This window comes from Anopheles moucheti, chromosome 3 (assembly GCF_943734755.1).
Source record: "Anopheles moucheti chromosome 3, idAnoMoucSN_F20_07, whole genome shotgun sequence".
Classification (NCBI taxonomy): Eukaryota; Metazoa; Arthropoda; class Insecta; order Diptera; family Culicidae; genus Anopheles; species Anopheles moucheti.
In genome coordinates, this window is record NC_069141.1 from 84,591,365 (window position 1) to 84,610,892 (window position 19,528).

General features: G+C 45.3%; 3 protein-coding genes across 4 annotated transcripts; 2 read left to right on the forward strand and 1 right to left on the reverse strand.

Moving 5' to 3' along the window:
* The first annotated feature begins 309 nt into the window (after positions 1-309).
* Positions 310-13,315, forward strand: LOC128303668 (uncharacterized). 2 transcript variants are annotated; one of them, XM_053040710.1, is made up of 6 exons: positions 310-1,102; positions 1,192-1,388; positions 10,758-10,894; positions 10,987-11,184; positions 11,252-11,785; positions 11,850-13,315. In XM_053040710.1, exons 1-6 carry the CDS (start codon positions 963-965, stop codon positions 12,147-12,149), a joined length of 1,506 nt encoding a protein of 501 aa, XP_052896670.1. In that variant the 5' UTR covers positions 310-962; the 3' UTR covers positions 12,150-13,315. The 2 variants fall into 2 exon arrangements, with proteins under 2 accessions (XP_052896670.1, XP_052896669.1); XM_053040709.1 differs by lacking the exons at positions 310-1,102; positions 1,192-1,388 and adding exons at positions 8,010-8,210; positions 8,309-8,480.
* A 1,536-nt stretch (positions 13,316-14,851) lies between these two features.
* LOC128300251 (2-amino-3-ketobutyrate coenzyme A ligase, mitochondrial) lies at positions 14,852-17,433 on the forward strand. The gene is made up of 3 exons (XM_053036253.1): positions 14,852-15,382; positions 16,063-16,265; positions 16,331-17,433. The coding sequence occupies exons 1-3, from the start codon at positions 15,325-15,327 to the stop codon at positions 17,348-17,350; spliced, it is 1,281 nt and encodes a 426-aa protein (XP_052892213.1). The 5' UTR covers positions 14,852-15,324; the 3' UTR covers positions 17,351-17,433.
* Positions 17,434-17,502: 69 nt separating this feature from the next.
* LOC128300252 (ATPase ASNA1 homolog) lies at positions 17,503-18,979 on the reverse strand. The gene is made up of 4 exons (XM_053036254.1): positions 18,881-18,979; positions 18,397-18,819; positions 18,077-18,335; positions 17,503-18,011 (listed from the first exon to the last, which is right to left on the reverse strand). The coding sequence occupies exons 2-4, from the start codon at positions 18,807-18,809 to the stop codon at positions 17,670-17,672; spliced, it is 1,014 nt and encodes a 337-aa protein (XP_052892214.1). The 5' UTR covers positions 18,810-18,819; positions 18,881-18,979; the 3' UTR covers positions 17,503-17,669.
* Positions 18,980-19,528: the final 549 nt, after the last annotated feature.

Sequence of the window (19,528 nt, forward strand, 5' to 3'; positions counted from 1 at the left end):
TTAAGCATGTATTTTTTAAGTCTGTATTTAAAAGCCCAATAAATAGAGAAATATCAACAAAAAACTGGAATTGAATGAAAAGCCTAGAACCTAATCTACAACAGACAAATTTCACCGCTTTTTTACAAAAATGTGGTAAACGTTCCGATAATATCAAAAAATAACCGCCCGTTTAAAATGCATGAGAACAGACACATCGAAATCACACGACCGAAGCGCACGTTTATATCCAGCGGTCGAGTCAGACACAATGCTGTCAAACTGCAGGTTTTGTTTTGATTAGGTTTGTTCCGTTTGTCGTCGTTTTTTTCTACTCGCGCATTTTACTTAATTCGCAACACCACAACGGCAACAAATAGATAAACGTGTATTTCGTTCGACTCGCAAAACATTCCGCTTATCTATAGACGTCTAGAAAACATATCTTTCGTCGTACGCACGCACGTACACTTCAGCGTCCTCGACTCGTGGTCGTGGACATCGGGTCATGAAGGTTACATAAATAAAAATAGGAACCGCTTCCTGCTTCCTGCCATTCTGTCCGCTTCGGAATGGTAAAACACTTCCAAAAGGAAATCAAAATCCCGTGAGCTACAGTACGGACGGCGATGAAAGTGTTCTCATGACGATTGACAGCGTCCCCGGCATCATCCGTCCATCGGAAGGTTGTCTGTGGTCTGTGGTGGCGGACATTTGACCCGTGTCGCGTTTCAGCGTGCCTGTGTGGAGTGGTCAGAGTGTGTAGCGAAGGGGTCGAATATTATCTTTAATCACCGGGTTCAATTCATTCTTGCCTTCCGAAATGCCCACACCCGATGCGTGGTGCCAAGTGCTGTGATCCGCGCTACCCGTAGCGTTAGAGTGTAGTAGAGTTAAGAAAAGTTTAGACGGCACGCAGCAGGAGACCGAACCGACTAGCCGTCGTGATAAAGCAAACGTAAAACATCAAATGTATTCCGGCCATGAATAGCAATACGATAAAGATGAACGGCGACCAGAAAAATGAATCGTTCAAGCTACTGCAGCTATCCGATGACTCCAAGAGTCTTTCCGATCTCGAGCTGGCGGAGGTGGTATCGCAAAGAAAGCGTAAAGTTCGCAGGTAGGTACGTGCGTTTATCGCACCCACTTCGTCACGGGTTCTTTGTGTTCCGTCGTGATAACGTACGAAACGTTTATCGCATCTTGCAGAAAAACACGCCAACGGACATCGTCATACCGGGGGGATGATGAACGAAGCTTAGCCGGCCGGAGCGGTCAGATTGATTGTAAAAATTTCAGCATCTGGCTAGCGGTGGCAATGACCGTGCTGTGGTTGTTCATAATTTCCTACGTCACTTCCGTCATACATGGTGAAAACCATCGCCTTGAGCTTGCCCTACAGAAAGGTGAGTTTTATTAACGCTAGTACTTTGTCTCAAAAGTAAGCAGCACGTATGGAAAATGTCTCTTTCTTCACAAGCATATTTACCAACGGGGCGACGAAACTGAAAATTAGTTTAGAACGTTAATTACCATTCTTCCTTTTACGAACATCTTCCGTGCAAGCACGGCAAGCAAGAATGTGCCTTGCAAATAATCATAATGTAATTTCCTTATAGCGTAATCGAACAAAGTAAACATTGAAACGCCAAAAAGACGCCAACACGCCGGAGACACACAATGCCGAAAAGAGGCAAATCACTCCACCAGAGGCGTCCTTCACCTCCGAGCACGTTGCTACGAGTGTTGTCGCCATGGAAAAACGAATCTCACCGCGCGTACCCGTGCACCCCATGTGCTTTTCCACCCCAAGCACTGTGCCGATAGGTCGTTTTTCCCGCGGATATTTTCCATTTCCTGCCCATTGCCGATGCTAAATGCGGGAGATGAGAGAAAATTGACGCAAAGTAAACGAAGGCAAAGTATGGGAAGAGAATTGTCCGTTTTTTGCACACTTGCAAAGAGAAAGAGAGAGGAAATTTCCCATTCTCCGGGGATGGAAAGCTGGCATGATTTATTTCCCGTAGTTTTCCGCCGTGAGAATGGAAAACGAGAGCGCGAATGGTACTGCTCTGCGCAACATGCGTTCGTTTGAAGCGATTCGAACAATTACGAGAAGAAGCGGACAAGGACGGGTTTTGGGAAAACTGTACAGAGGCAAAATTCGGCGTGTTCGGTAATGGTTCCGATCGCGCACAGCAATTCTGCGTTAGTGTGTTTTCGGATTCGGACGCGTTCTGTTGTTTGTACGCTTGCGGCCCTATCGCGTACGCGCTTTTGCTCCTTTCACCGTCCTTGGACGAGTTTGATGCTGGTGGTGGTGTAAAACTTTCAAGGAATTACAATCTCCTGTGCAGTGTGTTGCGGTGCGTTAGCGAAAAAAACGGCGATGCTTCTCGCTTAATATTTGCTATTAACCTTGCCAATCCCGTGACGATTGCTATTGAATTACAGTGATGGTGAAAACGGATGTGTTCTTCTGAGCCGTGTGGACGTGTTAAAAAAGCTCTCCTGGCGCAGAAGATTACTCTGACCTGTTATGTGCTTATCGTTCCGTCGTGACCGTTAATAAGTGTGCCCTTCAGACGGGTTTAAAATCACCCATTAAACAGCTAGATTTCCACTAGTGTACTGCAAAACAAAACTCAACGCACAACAACAGCATCCACATTTGTATGAAAAGTGTTTGGGTCATCGGCAACAGCAACAACAATCCTTGGCCGCAATGCCATACATACCATATTAAAGCACAATGACCCAGTAGACATTGCACCGGGATCGGAACCATTATATTTTCATCGACATCCTGTCCCCACTATTATCCAACTTCCTGCGTGACAGGCAGCGTGGCCATCACAGTCCGTGGCCCTATTGTGGTGAAAGGAAATCCATCGCCCTTTACCCTTTACGGCACGCATTATCGTCCCTGCCTCTGCCATGAACGGAGAAAGCTACTGCCATTTTTTTTTTGGGGGGGGAGTGTTTTATTTCACATTCTTCTTCCTTTTCTTTCCTCCGCAAGTGAGTTTTTTTCTCTCCTCTTCCTTTATGTGATAACATTTTCCTACCGTGGGCTGAAGCTTTTTCCCTCTCGTGAAAAGCTATACAACGGTGTCTAATCGCAGCAGGCGGCTGTCTCTTGCTCTCCCGGTCTGTTGTGTATGTCCTGCGTACACGCGTATACTCGTAGTATGTCCTCGAATGGGGGGTGCCGTTTTGTTCAATCCTCGCACTGTATAGAAATGTGTTGGCATATAAAGTGCGAGAGCGAAGATTCGATACTGGAGAGTAAGAGCAAAGGAGACGGTAGAGCGTAGCAGTAGCTGCTGTAGTAATTTCTGTGATGAGTTTGTACTTTTGTTTTGAAGCTGGCTCAGCATTGTACCATGGGTTCTAGTAGGTGGATTGAAGCATCAAAGTAGGCAGAAGAAGCAAACTCATCCTAACCGAAGGATATTCTTGACAGTTTTTCGCTGATGTAAGCTGATAATACGGATACGATTGTGCGTTTTCCAAACGCCGCTCCAAAGAGACCCCTTCGCAAACGGGAGGGAATCATTCTTATTTACCTTGTAGCAGTGCTCTAACAATTTATGTTCTTTTCGTATCTTTCAGAGTGAAGTGAAAATGTACGGCTGTAACTGGCATGTGTGGCTCGTTCCCGTACGCCATAAAATGAAAGCGGTCGTCGACTTGCTTGCATATCTAGAACAACAAACTCTGCCAGTTGTACGATTGTTCGATGTCTTTGCATAACCGCTCATCGAATGACAAGCCGGAATGATGATGAAAAATCATCCCCACTCACCCTGGGTTCCTTTTGTTTGCATCTTGTGTTGTTCCAAGCACAATGTATTGCGATATTCAAAAGATTCTTTGGAATGCGCTGCGATACGTGTCATCTCCCCCATGCGAAAGGGAAACAACATTCCAAAGATTCGTTAGACTCAAAATACCCAGGCAAAGATAAACCGCACTCGGAGTGAGCAGCATAGAACAGATAGAAGGAAATGTGGTCTGTAGAAGCCACCGAAAGATAGACAGCAAAGGAATTTGGCATATCGGAGTATGTAAGAGTATGGGAAAGTGGAAACAGATCGCCTATTTCACCGCACCCATCATACTCCTGGGCAATCTCGTCCGGTTCGACAAGTGCGGGAAACAAATATTATTTGCAAATTGATTAGGAGATTATGTTGAATTATGCAGCACGTCCGGCAAGGACCTGACAGGATGCTTTCCCTGGTGGTAAAATTGTGTTGCATATGGCGACTCGGAAGCATACAAAAAAAAACGGAATTACTTATGAAAGCGACAAGTATAAGATGGCGTGATAGCCATTGCTTTTCCGGCCGTACCTTAGCTCGGTACCGGCAGGTTGCCGGGTAATTTGGTTTCGCTTTGTACCGTACAGATGGCATAAGTACACGATCGTATACTTATTTTTGGTTTCATTCTCCCTTTCCGCTTTATGAAAGCGAAACACTTTCTGTGACGATGATGGAATAAATTACAATAATCTTATGTAAAATAACAGCTACAATAGCCACAATTAAACGTGCTCAGCTGTATCTGTATTCGCTCAGTGAAACGGCCCGGCCAGTGATGCCTTATAACCGTTTCTATTTGTGTCTGAAGAAAGTCATAACCTTTATAAATAATTCGCGAACAAAAATTTGTTTTTATGCTCTGAAAAGCCAAACCCATCCAATTTGTGCGACCCGGCAAGATTATGTCAGCTTACTTCATGTTACTCTGCCGCTAGCATCAAACCACAAAGTATCTCCAGCGGTGAAGGCCAACGCCGGAAATGGGTACACAGCTGTCAGGTGTTTTGTGACTTGGCAACATATTGCACCAGTACGCTATCTCCTTCGCACCCCGGCGGTTCAGATTTCTTGCCCTTAAAAAGTTTTCCAATGTTAATGTAGTAAACTTTTAGCGTCAATAAACATTCCTGCTGGTGGTTGCGGCTCGGGTGCTTAGAAGAAAACATCGCTTCGTCCTGGGTCCTGGGTAGATAACAGAGTGGAAAACACTGTAAAAGATTTGGCCTACGTCATTTTCCAACCAACTCGTTAAGGTTTTATTGCAACAGGAAACTGCGACTGCGAGTGTGATTACGATGGAGAACGTATAAGATACCCTGTACACCGGGTTGCCGTGTTCGTGTCTAATCAAGACGGCCTTGTTATGCTTCACACCACACGGGAACCAACTTTTGATACTCGTTATGTAGAGCCTTTTCGGGGTAAAATTCCGAAAGCACCGTTCTATCGCTGGGGTTGGCGTGAAGAAAGCTTTTAACCTTGAACTTTGGCCGATTCGCGGTTACTTTTGATTATTCGGACACTTCTCCTGTGGGTTCTAATGTTAAAACACTTAAAAGTGAAAATGTTAGTCGCCGTTTGCCCAGAAGTTCCTCAAGACTAGTGGTTCACTTACATGAAATGTCGCTGGAATTGAAAATAACAGCCCCAACCGCACCACCCAATGTTGGGACAACAAATATCCCTCTGTCTCGGAATTGGATTTGTTACCTTGTTTTAGCTATTAATCACGACACTTCAGCTCCCAGCGCACTTGCGTACCTTTGCTGCAATGTTTCGAGCTTGACGATGAAAGTAAAAAGCTGCAAAGGTTTGAAATTTAGACACAGGTTTCAAGGCACTTTCGTTGTTTTGCATAATTCCAATTCCATTCCCTTTCTGACAGAAAAAGGAAGGGACTGTAGCCCATGTTACAAGCGTTGCAGACCAATCAATCTACACAGGTGTGCAACAGTGTAGTGCCTTAGCTATGGGTAACACATACAAAAAGACTTTAAGCTCGCTTTCGATGCCTCTGCTGCGAAGGTTATTATTCTTGTGGTCAGCTCGAGACCCTTTGCTCGAATGCAAAGAGAGGTTTCCTGTTTAAAGGTAGAAATTAATCCGCTTTGCTGGAGGTGCGTGTGCCGGAACCAACACATAAAGTCGATCCGTGTGTGACCTTCTGGGGAAAATCATTCTTCGCGCCTGTTGTACGAAAAACGGGAAAGGAAGCGATTAGATCGGGCTTCCGAACACAGCTTGAGTGTTTTTTTGAGGGGCAAGAAGGCGAATTCCACCTACAGTTACGTGTAATGATGGCAGGAAAGGATACTGAAGGAACAGCTCCCTGTTCCATCAATGGAATCGTCCAGAGATTTAGTCATGCTCGATGTCGGTGTACACTTATCACGCCTTCAGACCCCGTCGGCTAGTCAAGGGATTCGAGCTTTCCAAGAATAGACTTTTAAGCAGTTCCACGAAGGAATGTTTTCCTGCCGATGCGAACCGGCCACCGGGCGCGATCTACATTAGAATACGGGAATGTGATTATTTAGATAGTGAATAGACCGCGTGAAGGTTGAGATCGATTCGATGATGTTTTTTTAGTCATCCACAAGGCCACAACCCCTCAAGGCAGATAAAGGGTCCTGTGGAAGGTTTTTACCAGAAATTTCTGGATGTCAAATCATCCCAATAAAAAGCTCCCAGTATTACCCGATAAAAACAGAAGCGTAATCCGTTAGGTAGTAGCGTTGTGTGTTTGCCATCCGGTTCCCTTGGCGATTTGATGTCAGCAAAATTCGACACACTAGTCGTCCTTCCTGCTTGGGTGAGCGTGGGAAAACCGCTTCCGGAAAATTCCTTAACATCGTTTCCATTCCATACCGCATGTGTGTGTGTGTGTCGTGGATCGAAATTCGGGAACAGAATGGAAAAAGTCAGCATTTTGGGGTGTACCTTGGGTTTCCACAATTGGATTAGTGTTTGATTTGAATGCTTTTTTTTTCTCCTTCTGCTGTTGTATGGGTTTGACGAATCCCACTCCCATCTGACGAACTTCAAAGCGTACGGTGTGTGGTGATGCTTTTCGATGGCTTCCAGTCTGTTAGTTAATCTTTACGAAAAGCTTATCGAGCGAATTTTCTTTACGATTGCCAAACATTTTGATCGATTACTGGTGCATGACTGTTGCTCTTCTTTCTTGCTCATTGATTTCTAACGAACGTTAGGAAAACATTCACAGCGCAATTTGGATTGCTGTTTGTAATTCTTTGATATTTGATTCATCTGTATGCTGCGGCTTCGTTACGGGCAAGGATATTAATCGCATCGAATGACATTCAGATTCTCCCTGTAGGATCGATAAGTTATTTAAAATAAATTACGGGAGTTTTAAAATAAACTTCGGAAAGCAATGGTGCTGGTGGCTGCTGTTGTTCGGTGTTTCGTACGTTGAGTCCCCTTTTCTTGCGTGTCGATAGATCCATTTTAACGGTTCAGCTTTTTGTCGTCAATTGTGTGCAGTTGTGTGACTTGCTGTAGAGAGCGTGCTGTATCAAGTGTTCGGAATATTAAATGTGTCACAGTGAGTGGGCGGGTGAGTGAGTGAGTGAGTGAGTGGCAAAAGGAAATATCCACGTCTAATAGGATGATCGGCCAGGTGTCACCGCGTCGACGATAGCGCCCCCGAAGCGGTTGGTACCCGTCCGCACCGGTTGGCTGTACGAATCGTTCAGTCGCGTGCAAGCGGACGACGCCACGGATCTACGGGTGCACGCCGGCTGGTCGAAGGCGTCTCACTACGGCTACGGTCTGGCCAAGGGTGACGACTACATCGACCGCCAGCACGAGGTCGACGACGACGACGAGGACGAGGACGCCGGCAGAGGCGGCGTCGGCGGCGGCGGCGGCGGCGGGTGCATCGGTGACGGTGACGACACCGGCAACCAGCAGGAGGAAGAACTCGACGGTGGTGAAAGTACCGCCACCGACGGCAGAAACTACGGTGAGCTTACCGAACTTCGACCGACCGGCATCATCCGTGGTCCGTCGAGGCGTGGACATCTTCCACCGCCTCCCTACCACCATCACCACCACCATCTGCACCATCACCACAGCCATCTGCAGCAACACCAGCCAGCGCAGCAGCAACATCCACCCCACTATCGGGTGACATTTGACGAACGACCGCTGGTACCGCATCTGCAGCACGAGATGGAATCGGTTGGACACCATGTGGCGGTACCGTTGCGCGTCGGTGGCAAAAAGATGCGCAAGCGGCGCGAACTAGACGCACTGGTGGCACATTCGCTGGCGAAGAGCTCGAAAGGTGGACGGCATGCGGCCAGCAATGGGGTTGCATCGCACGATCAACTGCTGTCGAATTCAACGGACGAACAGGAAGACTATTCATGGGTCAGTACATACCTAAACGATCATATTTACGCTGCACATCCTCAACAGCTGTGAACTAATATTGTCAATTTCTTCCCATTTCTACTACTTACCGGCAGCAACCAAAGGTTCGCACACAGTCCCGGTGTCGGACGAAACGATTCTCCTGCTTGCGCACCTGCGGTCCGCTTCTGTTCGTGTCCTGCATCTTCATCTCGCTGGGCTTCATGTACTGGCTGTATTTCGATATCCGGCAGCAGATATCGCAGTATCGCATCCGCATCGAGCAAGGTGATTAGCGTTGGCCGTTCTCTATTTCGACGACGTGTGCCCGCCACTATTGTACTCGGTACCAGGCGTCTCCACGAGCAGCAACACGGCTGTGTTATGATTTATACGCTTCCACACTCGAAACCAATACGCATAACCAGCTCCGGCATCATATTATTGTGCATCTCTTTACACTCCATTCAACCGCAAACCGAGATCTCCAATGTGTTGCGGTTCGGTTGCGGTCCCCAGCGAAGCACAGCACGGGAGAAGAGTGCCGTTCGTTCGCTTCGGTGGTCAATATAACCAGTCAAGCATAAAGGGCAGTAGAAATGGGAGATGGAAAAAAAGCAAGTTATTTGGCAACCATCAGAACCACCACAACATTTTGCTTTTTGGAACCACAAAAACCATTTGCAAAGAAAATATTAACAGACAGCCATGAGAAGGGCGGTGTTGTACTTGTGTGCACGTGAAAGCTTGCTCCTATTTGAAGAGGAAAATGGGCATTTAAGGGCCTTTCCAATTATTATGTAACAAACAAGAGAAGACATTTGGAAATTCAAAAGCTACACTTGGGATAGTTAAATATCCCTTTTTTCCGTTGTTTTTATGATATAAAACGATAGGGTGGAACACAAATTGATGGCTGGTCGTCCTGCACGATTGGCAATGGAGGTTCCCGGTGGTGTCTAGAAACGATTTGGAGTCAATCCAATTTGGTTTTTTGTTCTTCTCAACGAAACTGTTGAAAAAAAGAAATGTGGCAAATAGTCCGCTACCTGTCGGTAGCCGAAAGATGCCCAGTTGGCAAACGGAATGACTCGTACGGGTGGCATCGGAGGTCGCATCGTGATATCATTTCGTTTCGCCTGGCATTGCTTTAATTTTGCCATCTTCCAACGAAGGTGAACTTGAACTCGAAACGGAATTTCCGCTCACGCCGCCACACCGGATGGAGCCGTCTGGCGAGTGCGTCGTTGTTTGTGTTCCTTTTATCCCATTTTCTTATCTTCGGCAGCCCACGCCAACACCGTTCGGGTTCACCGGGGTGAACAAGATCTAATAACAGTGAAGCTTCTTTAGTTCGCGTCGCTCTTACCCTGTCATCCGCTTCGAAAATAGATCGATGTCGCTCGCTGACCCAATGTCTGGAGCGTTTTGAAAAATCATTTCACCGCCAAGGAAGTTGTTGGTTCCGTTTGTAGCATTGCACCAGCGGTTGGAAGTTAATTTATTAATGTCGAAGAGACACAGCTGCCACTATTGTCGGTACCCGGCGGAGAAATTAACCAACATCCATCATTGTGAAGTTGCGCACGTCATCTCGTCCAACCCATCACAGCCTCTTGTTCTGTTTGTTTCGGTCGAAAGGATGGTTGAATACAGGTCCATTTAAGCTGTTAGGCTCCTGCTGGGTAATTTATATTCTATCCATTGTATTGGGGATTGCAAGGAAGGGGCGAACGAAGCCCCCTAGTAAGCATAATACCCAAGGACAGTGAGAAGAATGAGAATATTTTATTGGGATCAAGCCAAGCTTCGGTCAAATGGACGGTACGTTTTATTATCATTATTAGTCCGCTCATTAGAATGTACGAAACAGTCCAGTGCGTAACGATACTAACACCAATTAGTAACATAATTTGATAGCATAAATGGACGGCCGTAGGTCAAGCCGCAAGTAAGATAATGTGTAAGCTAATAGGTGATGCCGCATAAGGCTACACACAATAATGGTGTGAGGGAATGTGTGCATGTATGTTTATACTTTTAGCTACTAAGAATCCGATTGTGTGAGTGTGTGTAGTGTAACGGCAGTTGGGACGTAACGCCGTTAGGATATGATTATCCTTTCAATTACCGCCACGGTTCCCGGCTACAGAGAATAATGGGCAATTAGAAGAGGAAAATAAAACGGAAAACCTCATCACCAACGTAAAGGTCCCACGCCGGAATGAATATGCTTGTGAATTAAGGAGGGAGAACATGTTCCTCTGAGTGTAATGTCCTGTTGAGGGAGGGGAAGATAGGAAAGCAGATTTACGACCACACGCCGTCGGACGGTCGTTGGGTGGATAGTAGAAAGAAAATGAAACGATTGGAGTATCTTCTTTATTACTCCGTTTATATCCTGTTGTTGTTCGAAGCAAACGGTGTAACAAACCATGCCCAGCTGTGGTACGAGAATTAACTAAATTATTTGTGTTTTGTGCTTTCTTTACATGCTGCGAAACTGTTGGAATTGCTGCACGTTTTGGGCTCTTGTTTCTACCGACCTGCCTACCTGGAGCGCAGTTTCAGCAACTAGTCAAAATGTTCCAGATGCACTGCAGAAATGGCATGAAACGTCCAAAAACTTGGAACAAAATCAAACAGCACTCAATGGCAAGCTACGAGAAATGCAGCAAGTACTCACAAACTTCTTTGCCGAGGTAAGTACAGTTCCCGCTTGGTTCCCGCTTGCCTATGGTACAGAAACTTTTATTTAATTACTCTATTCGCTCATCCCCTGTCACTCGCACAGCTCAAACAACTCCGGGAGACGATCGACAAGAAGAACGAAAACTCACAAGAAGCACAGCTTAATCGCTTGCAGTCGAGTGTGGCCGACCTGGGCTCCAACATAGGGGATTCGAATTCACGTATCGGGTTGCTCGAAACACGCTTCGATACGATACAGGCCGATCAGAAGCAGCTAAACAAAACGCTCGAAGATCTCCAGGTAAGAAGCGCTACCTTGTCCCAGACCTGACTGATATTACTAACTGGAATATGTCTTTCATCTGTAGAAACTATTCAGTCGCATTCAGAACAGTACCGTCGTTACGGATATTATCGGTGGGGATGGCATGGCGAAGGGTATGGAAAAAACGATAGCCGAGCTGCGTGATCAGCTTACCGGGCAGCTAAACAATCTCGCCCAAAACGTAACCGGTGAGCTGCAGGTGTTAAAGCAGAAAAATCTGTGGCTCGAATCGGACCTGAGCAATCAGACGAAGCGCATCGAGCAGCTGTTTGATAACACGGTGAACATATCCTCGCACGTACTATCGATCGAGGCCGTTTGGCTGGAGGCACGCAACAACGCAAGTGTGCTCGAGGCGGATCGCAAGATCATTAACGAGCAGCTAGGCGCACTGGCGAACGTAACAACCGGTCTGCACGGTACGATCGAAAAGGTGCAGGAAGAGTGCCAGCAGTATCACAGCAAGCTCGACGAGGTCAGAGGGAAGCTCGGTGAGCTGCAGGACCAAATACAGCAGAACGCGGCTAGGAAGGAAGCATCGTTACATCGAGCAGGCGAATCAAACGGAACGGAACAGGTAAGGATCAGCTCTTTATGAAGCTTTTAGATTTATGTTAACGAAAACACGCATAATTTTTCAGGTGAAGAATGATAATTTGCCGCCCAATTTATCGCAATTTTTCGATGAACAACAAACAGCCAGTACGGCTGGTGCACGCACTTCTGCTCCGCCCAAACCGACCGCTGCTGCATCGTCCAGCACCAGCACAACGAGTACTACAACAGCACCGCTGACTAAGCTGCTGTATCCTGGTACGCTGGTGCAACAGTTATCCACCACACCGCAACCAGCCAGTACCAAAATGGCAGACGTGGCAGCACCCGCAAGTGGAAACACCATGAGCAAAAAATCTGATGGACCTTTCGATTCCGTAATGTAAGCACGGGGTAGTGATGAAAGTTTTAATTTTGACGATCCATCAATATTGGAAAGAAAATGTAAGATTTCTTAGCATGTCGATGTTGTTGTGGTGAATGCAAATAACGTCCGGCAACGAAGTTGGCGCTACGTTCATTGTAACGTAGCGGATAACACCAACATACAGCGCATACACTCACTTTGCTTGATGAAAGGAAGGTAAACCAAAGTTTTAAATAGGACGGATTGTGAGCGTATAAGTAAGAAAGCAGAATGTATGCGATAGCAAAGAGCTGAAACGAAAATGACAACGTTGATGGTTGAAACATGGAAGGACAGGAAACTATGATAGAGTACTGATGCAAGCTTAATAGAGTAACAAAACCAAACAGTGTGATTAAACGAGAATCGAGAACGAAGGTAGAAAACTTGTAGCGGCAGCTTAACAATGATGGTAACGAGAGAAAAGAGATAGAGAGAAAACAGCATTGTCAACAATAACACAACAAAACGTACCACAGAAGGAAATTACTCAACATACTGTTTGGAAGTTAAACATTTCTTTTTGGTTTGATTTACAATTTTGCACTAATTAGAAACACAAGTGTAGAGACAAAAGACACAACACACACGGTAAAATGGTATGTGTTATTGAGCAATCAAATAATAAGTCTAATTTTCAACGCATATAGTAAATATCAAATCAAAATCGAAGAGTTTAAAGTGTGAATGAAGAACGATTGAAACCCATTGAATCCAGCAAAGAAATTACACACATCGAACATGTCACGGACATATAATAGTGGAAACATAGATTCTTATGCACATTTCCTCCATAGTAGGGGTTTGTTTTCTAACGGATCACACCACATTTTTCTTACGCAAATGTAGTTTTTCGCAATTGAAAACAATACACCACGAACGAACGAAATCAACACATTTGTTTATGTTTACACACATTACGAACGTTAGAGGATGATTCCCTTTATTCGATGGCGTGGTAAAAGTTGAGACAAAACGTTAACGACTGTTAAGCCAAATCACTCACACACACACACGTACATATGAAACATCATACTTTCAGTACCTTACAAAATTATACATTTGATGAAACCAAAAGAAAACGTTTATTCGTAGTAAAAAAAAACATGGGAGGATAAAACGTTAAAACCCTGCGTGGTGCGAGGCTTTAGTTTACCGAAAAGAAAGCATGTTAACATGAGCATGATGTGAGACAAACAACACCGGATAGAACGTTATTTTAAGTACTATAAATTGCAGTAAATGTATAGTTTATGATCTAATTCCGCCAAAATCACACGCGACGAACTTAGCGGCGGTGATAAGAAGCAGCGATACACAGGTGTGAAGATTGTTTCGTTTATATGTTTTATAGTTACTTTTTGTAAGGTTTTTTTTTTATAAAGTTAGAATAAGGATGCTTTTTGCCTTTCTTTACAATTGCCTTAAACCAAACTTTGCTTTTCCGCTGTACAGATATGATTGTTCGTAGTTATGTTTTCATCCTCGTGCACAATTCATTATAGAGGCATTACACACGTTTTGCGAGGATTGGAAAGCAAACTTGTTTGTTAGATTGTTAAAATCGGTATGCGTGGGGGAGGAGGACAGATGTACGGGAAAGGCATAAGTTGCATTTTTATCCTACAGAGAGATAAGAGCAAGAGAAAAACAATAGAAAATAATGTTTTTTAGTGTACCGTAGGAACACTCCCGGTAGCTGTATGTACTTAATTTCATTTTCTACTGATATTAGTTCGTTTAAGGTTGCTTTTTGTGTACCGTATTTGCGTTACATCAAGGGAAGAAAACAATTGCAAAAAAACGACTCAAACATATGCGTGTGCATAGATGGTTCTATCCTTCTTGCCGGTTTATTACGTACGCTTAGTGATGCGGGTTAAATTTGGTTTATTCAATACAAACGATCAGATATCAGTTCAGGAAGGAGACGAAACAAATAAATTGAAACTTCAATAGTTATAATGCCAAACATGAGCAAAATACGTATATACACACACTCACGGTCACACAAACGGTCAAATGATGAACAAACCAAAATGATATGATAAAAAGCGACGCAGTGGGAAAACAACAAACAAAACCAGTCTTTATAAAGTCATCACAAAAACAAAACTAATGGTTCAGCTAGGACAGATATTCCAGCAGATTGAATTGCTCCCTAATAAATCCTTTCGAATTTAAAGCATTTTTCGTTCCTTTTACTAACAATTTACTTAATTTTATATGAGTGACAGTAAAGCATATTATTGATCAATCAATAATGCGGGCAGAATAGAATCGTAAGTATAAGAGAAGGGTGCGACAAATAAAGAGCATATTCTGGTATGTCTTATGCTCAATGATCGTTGCTGTCTCTGAATGCTTGCTTCCCTTTTGCATTCGCTTATGGCAACGATGTGGGGCGAACCAGAAGGGCGCCCGACAAACATCCATGACGACCGGTACACGCGCGTGTGTTGCTAGGCGATCCCCCATGCGCTCTCCGCGATGATCCTTTTTGTGCGTCTAACATCTCTCGCTCTCTTGGTTCTACAAAATTGCCATGCTCTCGCTGCGATATTAGCGGCATGGCCAGTTAGAAATTGTTAAAATATATGCCCAACGTCCAAACTGCACCAACTTTGCTTGCGCACACGCTTGTGCGGAAACCTACAGGCCGAGCCGAGGTAGTGGTTGTTTGCGCTTCAACCAGCACGGACGGGTCGTATAACGCGTATCGGGTCGCATAATTGGTTTCACCGTTCCTGCCACACCGCATCGTTGCAGCTGGCTTATGCTTCTTCTCCGAGAGCTTCCAATTGATCCAATTTCGCCGGACTAATCAAACGAAATTGTACATGCCAAGTTGCGTTCGCTTTCGTTGACCGGAGTGAACCGTTGTGAGTTCGTGTGGCCTTCAAACTAATACGTCGTTACATTGTTGCAAAAAACGACACAAACCGTGCGTGCAAACCTCCCCTTCATACACTCCTCCTGTTGAAAGTGAAACGTGATCGTACTTCGAACTGAATTGGCACTATTCTGCCTTCCATAGAGCAGCGATCTACACACATCCTTGAAACGCCACTTGTACCGGGTTTGCAAATTTGTGTCATTGTGTAGTTTGCGAACCTCCATCCATCCATTCCTCTACGGTGCGATATTCAACCAGCATGGCAACGATGCAGTTTACACGCAACTTGTTGCAGCAGTGCAGCAGTCACAGCAAGGGTAAGAAGACGATGCATTTTATGCACTGGCTTGGGCGTAACCGGTTTTTGCGTGTGCGGCGTATTTTTTTGTACGTTTGGTTAACAGCGAGACGTTTAGTTTGTGCAAAAAAATTGTGTTTTTACGATAAAGAATAAATACGATGTATAACGTTAATATGAACCAATTATGCTATATGTGCTGAGAGCAATACATCTCAATTCCATGCACAACGAGTTGCGGCCGGCGGGAAATCTATTTTTACTAACCATCGATCTTCTCTTATTTCCATCGAGGGTGACCACCCTGATTGACATGTGTGCCGTTCGCACATCCTTCACACGTTCAAGGACACAAATGCGCGATAGATGACCCTTTTTTGGGGGGTGAGACTGGCGTGCGTCAGAGTCGTCCCAAGTGGAAGTAAAATACTTTCCACCCAACAAAACCCAAGAGATTGCGCAAAAGACAATTTGAACTTACAAGCATCAGCTGACGGTGGTGGCTTTGCTCTTTTTGGGGCATTGTGAAAGCAATTACTAACTCTAGAATGTCTCGGTACTAGTTTTACGTAGAAAATATCTCACCCTAACTGATTTCCTCGCCATTAGGGAAGTTCATGGCAAAGCGGTGGCCTAAACGCAAATTTTGTTTAGTCAACTTCCAGCAAATTGATAGGCATGTTGTTACATTTATTTCAGTATATCCCGTCTTCTATAGTACTGCTACGGCCGGAAACCAAAGGCTACGGCAGGTCATTCAACACCAGCTGGACGATATCCGCGAAGCTGGAACGTACAAAAGTGAGCGTATCATAACGACCCCGCAGGCAACTGTCATCGGTGTGGCGGGAAGCAGTGGCAAGATTCTTAACTTTTGTGCCAATAACTACCTCGGCTTATCGGTAAGTAGCCTCAACAGGTGTTCCCACCCTGCAACTGATTTTCTCAATCTTTTCTATCCCCTAAGGCAAACAACGACGTTATTAACTATGGCAAGAAAGCACTCGATGAGTACGGTGCCGGTTTGAGTTCGGTCCGTTTCATCTGTGGCACGCAGGACATTCACAAGCAGCTGGAGACTAAGTTGTCGACGTTTCATCAGCGCGAAGACACGATCCTTTACGCATCCTGTTTCGATGCAAATGCGGGTATCTTTGAGGCAGTACTGACGCCAGAAGACGCTGTCTTTTCGGACGAACTTAACCATGCGTCCATCATCGACGGAATTCGATTGTGCAAGGCGAAGAAGGCCCGCTACTTGCACCGCAACATGGCCGATCTGGAAGAGAAGCTGCGTACGACGGACGCACGTATCAAGATGATCGTGACGGACGGTGTGTTCTCGATGGATGGCAATGTAGCTCCGTTGCCGGAGATTTTCGAACTGGCCGACCGGTACGGTGCGGTGACTTTTGTGGACGATTGTCATGCGACCGGGTTCTTTGGTCGTACCGGACGCGGAACGGAGGAGTTCTACGGGATGCTCGGTCGGTGCGATATCATCAACTCCACGCTTGGGAAAGCGCTCGGTGGTGCTGCCGGTGGTTACACGACGGGTCCACGTGAGCTGATCGATCTGCTGCGTCAAAAGTCCCGACCGTATTTGTTCTCCAACTCGCTACCACCGCCTGTTGTGGCCAGCGCATCGAAAGTGATTGACATGCTGATGGAATCGAGCGAGCTGACGGCAAAGGTGCAGAGCAATACGCGTCGCTTCCGGGAAGCAATGACTAACGCGGGTTTTACTATCTCCGGTATGGACCATCCGATAAGCCCGGTGATGCTGGGCGATGCTCGACTAGCTTCGACATTTGCGGATGAGATGCTGAAGCGTGGCATTTACGTGATAGGATTTAGTTATCCGGTCGTACCGAAGGGAAAGGCTCGTATTCGAGTGCAACTTTCGGCAGCACACTCGGAGGAAGAAATCGATCGTGCGGTGGCAGCATTTATTGAAGTGGGCAAACAGCTTGGTGTCGTGTCGTAAAAGCGTGAAAGAGGCTCATCGATACACACACACAAAGTGATTCGGCAATTTGAAATGTAATATGATCGATTTGTGTGTTGCAAAATTTATTTTTTTATTACTACCGATATTTACTTGGGAAAGAAACATAAAATAAAAAGAAACATTTAGGATCATCTTCACGCGCATTGCAGCGATTGCCAGTGCTGAGCAATGGGGCGGTAAATATAATTTATCAATTGCAGCATTTACAAAACTATACCCGACAAAATGTAGTGCCATTTGCAAACCCAATTATGTAGAACCCAGGGAAACGACCTCAAAAGAGAGATACGCCTACTTACTCCTGCGGTGGAGGAGCATCGGGAGAGTACGGGACTAGTAGGTTGCGCGAAAACTTTTTAACCTTCTCCACACCCCGCACCTCCTCGTCCAGTAATGGTAATCGAACCACGTGAAAATCCTCGTACAGGTCGGCAATTTGATCGAGATATTTTTCCTGTACTTTGCACCGCGCCGAACACATGCTGCACGGTTGTTGACCCTTCTTTTGGAACATCAACTGATTGACGATGATATTGTGCGTGTCGATACCGCACTTGGTTAGCTCCTGTACGAGTCGTTCCGTTTCGTAGAGGGACAAAAACTCGGCAATGCAGACACACACGAACGTCGTTTGTTGCTTTTTTGGGTAAAGGGTCATAATTAGAGCAAACAAACAAGCGAAAAGGCACGAAAGGTACTTACCGGGTTGTGAAATTGCTCGTTCACCTGCTGGATGATACTGAGCATCTCTTCCAGCTTGTTGGCAATAGTATCGCCATTGAAATCCTGCACACCGAAAAGAGAACCCATTTGCGAAATGATCGGTGCAAGCTTCATCTTTAATCGCAGCAGCTTGCCCAATCCCTTCTCGACGACTTGCGGGAATGAAAGCAATCGAAGCGTGTGGCCGGTTGGTGCAGTGTCAAACACAACCACCGAAAAGTTCATCGCTTTTACCAACCTGCAACGTGAAAGTATCTCTTTAGCGTATGTTCCTGCAGGACCGCTAACATAGTACATACTTCATAACTTCCGCGTAGCTCATCGCCTCATCGATACCAGGGAGCGTACCGATCACCTCCTGCAGCATTCCTTTCCCGACGTTTAGCGGTGATGCGTCATCCTCGAAATACTCATCCGGAAGCTCACTGATGCCCACGTTCGGATCGATCTCCATCGCGAATAGATTGTCAAATCCGTTCACCTTCGTCGGTACCTTGGTAAACTTCTGATCAAACGCATCGGAAATGTTGTGCGCCGGATCGGTCGAGATAATGAGTACGGATTCACGTTTCTGTGCCAGCTGGACGGCCAGACTGCAGCTGCATGTTGTTTTACCGACACCTCCCTTACCACCCACAAACACCCATTTGAGCGACGTTTGATCGATTATGTTCTGCAATGTAGGATCATACGATTCGAATTCATCTTCCATGGTGTTGTTGCTAAAAGAGAGCGTGAAAGTATGATAAATCCTGCCACCAATTCAGGTTTGTGATTAATTACTTGCGTTATTTTTCCTATTGTATCGAAAAGTTTTGCTCCTTTCCCTATTGCACGTCAGACGTCAACAAACGGAGACGTCATGCGCGGCAGCGTTGCCAAACAGTAGCATCACACAAATTGTACACGTTTTTAAATGAAACGATTTGTAGCTTTTTGTGGAAATTTAATCCTGAAATAATTTTATATTACGAAATATTTTAAATGACGAAATTGTTTCTACAATTTAAGACACATTCCGTAAAAAGTAGAACCCCAAAAACAACCAAAAATATCGGAATGCGGCAATTGTCAATGCGCTGGCGTTCATCGGAATGACAGCTGACTGGAAATCCTCAACTCAAAACTTCATATCACCAACGGACAAGTTTGGTGCGGCTGTACCGTGAAAAAGCAAGCAAATCGGCCCAAAAAATCGCTTGCAATCATTAAATTTAATCTGCGAAGTGGAGAAACACATTCCAAATACTATCCAGCGTAAGATTCTCATGTGATATCCGTGTGAAAGTGGAAGGATTCAAGAAAAATAGCAGTGCTCAGTGTAGAAACACAACCAACGCTTTGTTATGGCCATACGTGCCCTTTGAGGTTTTGATTAGGAGCCGTTATTTAGGAAAAGTTAACTTTTTAAGGAAAATTGACTCTCAGAAA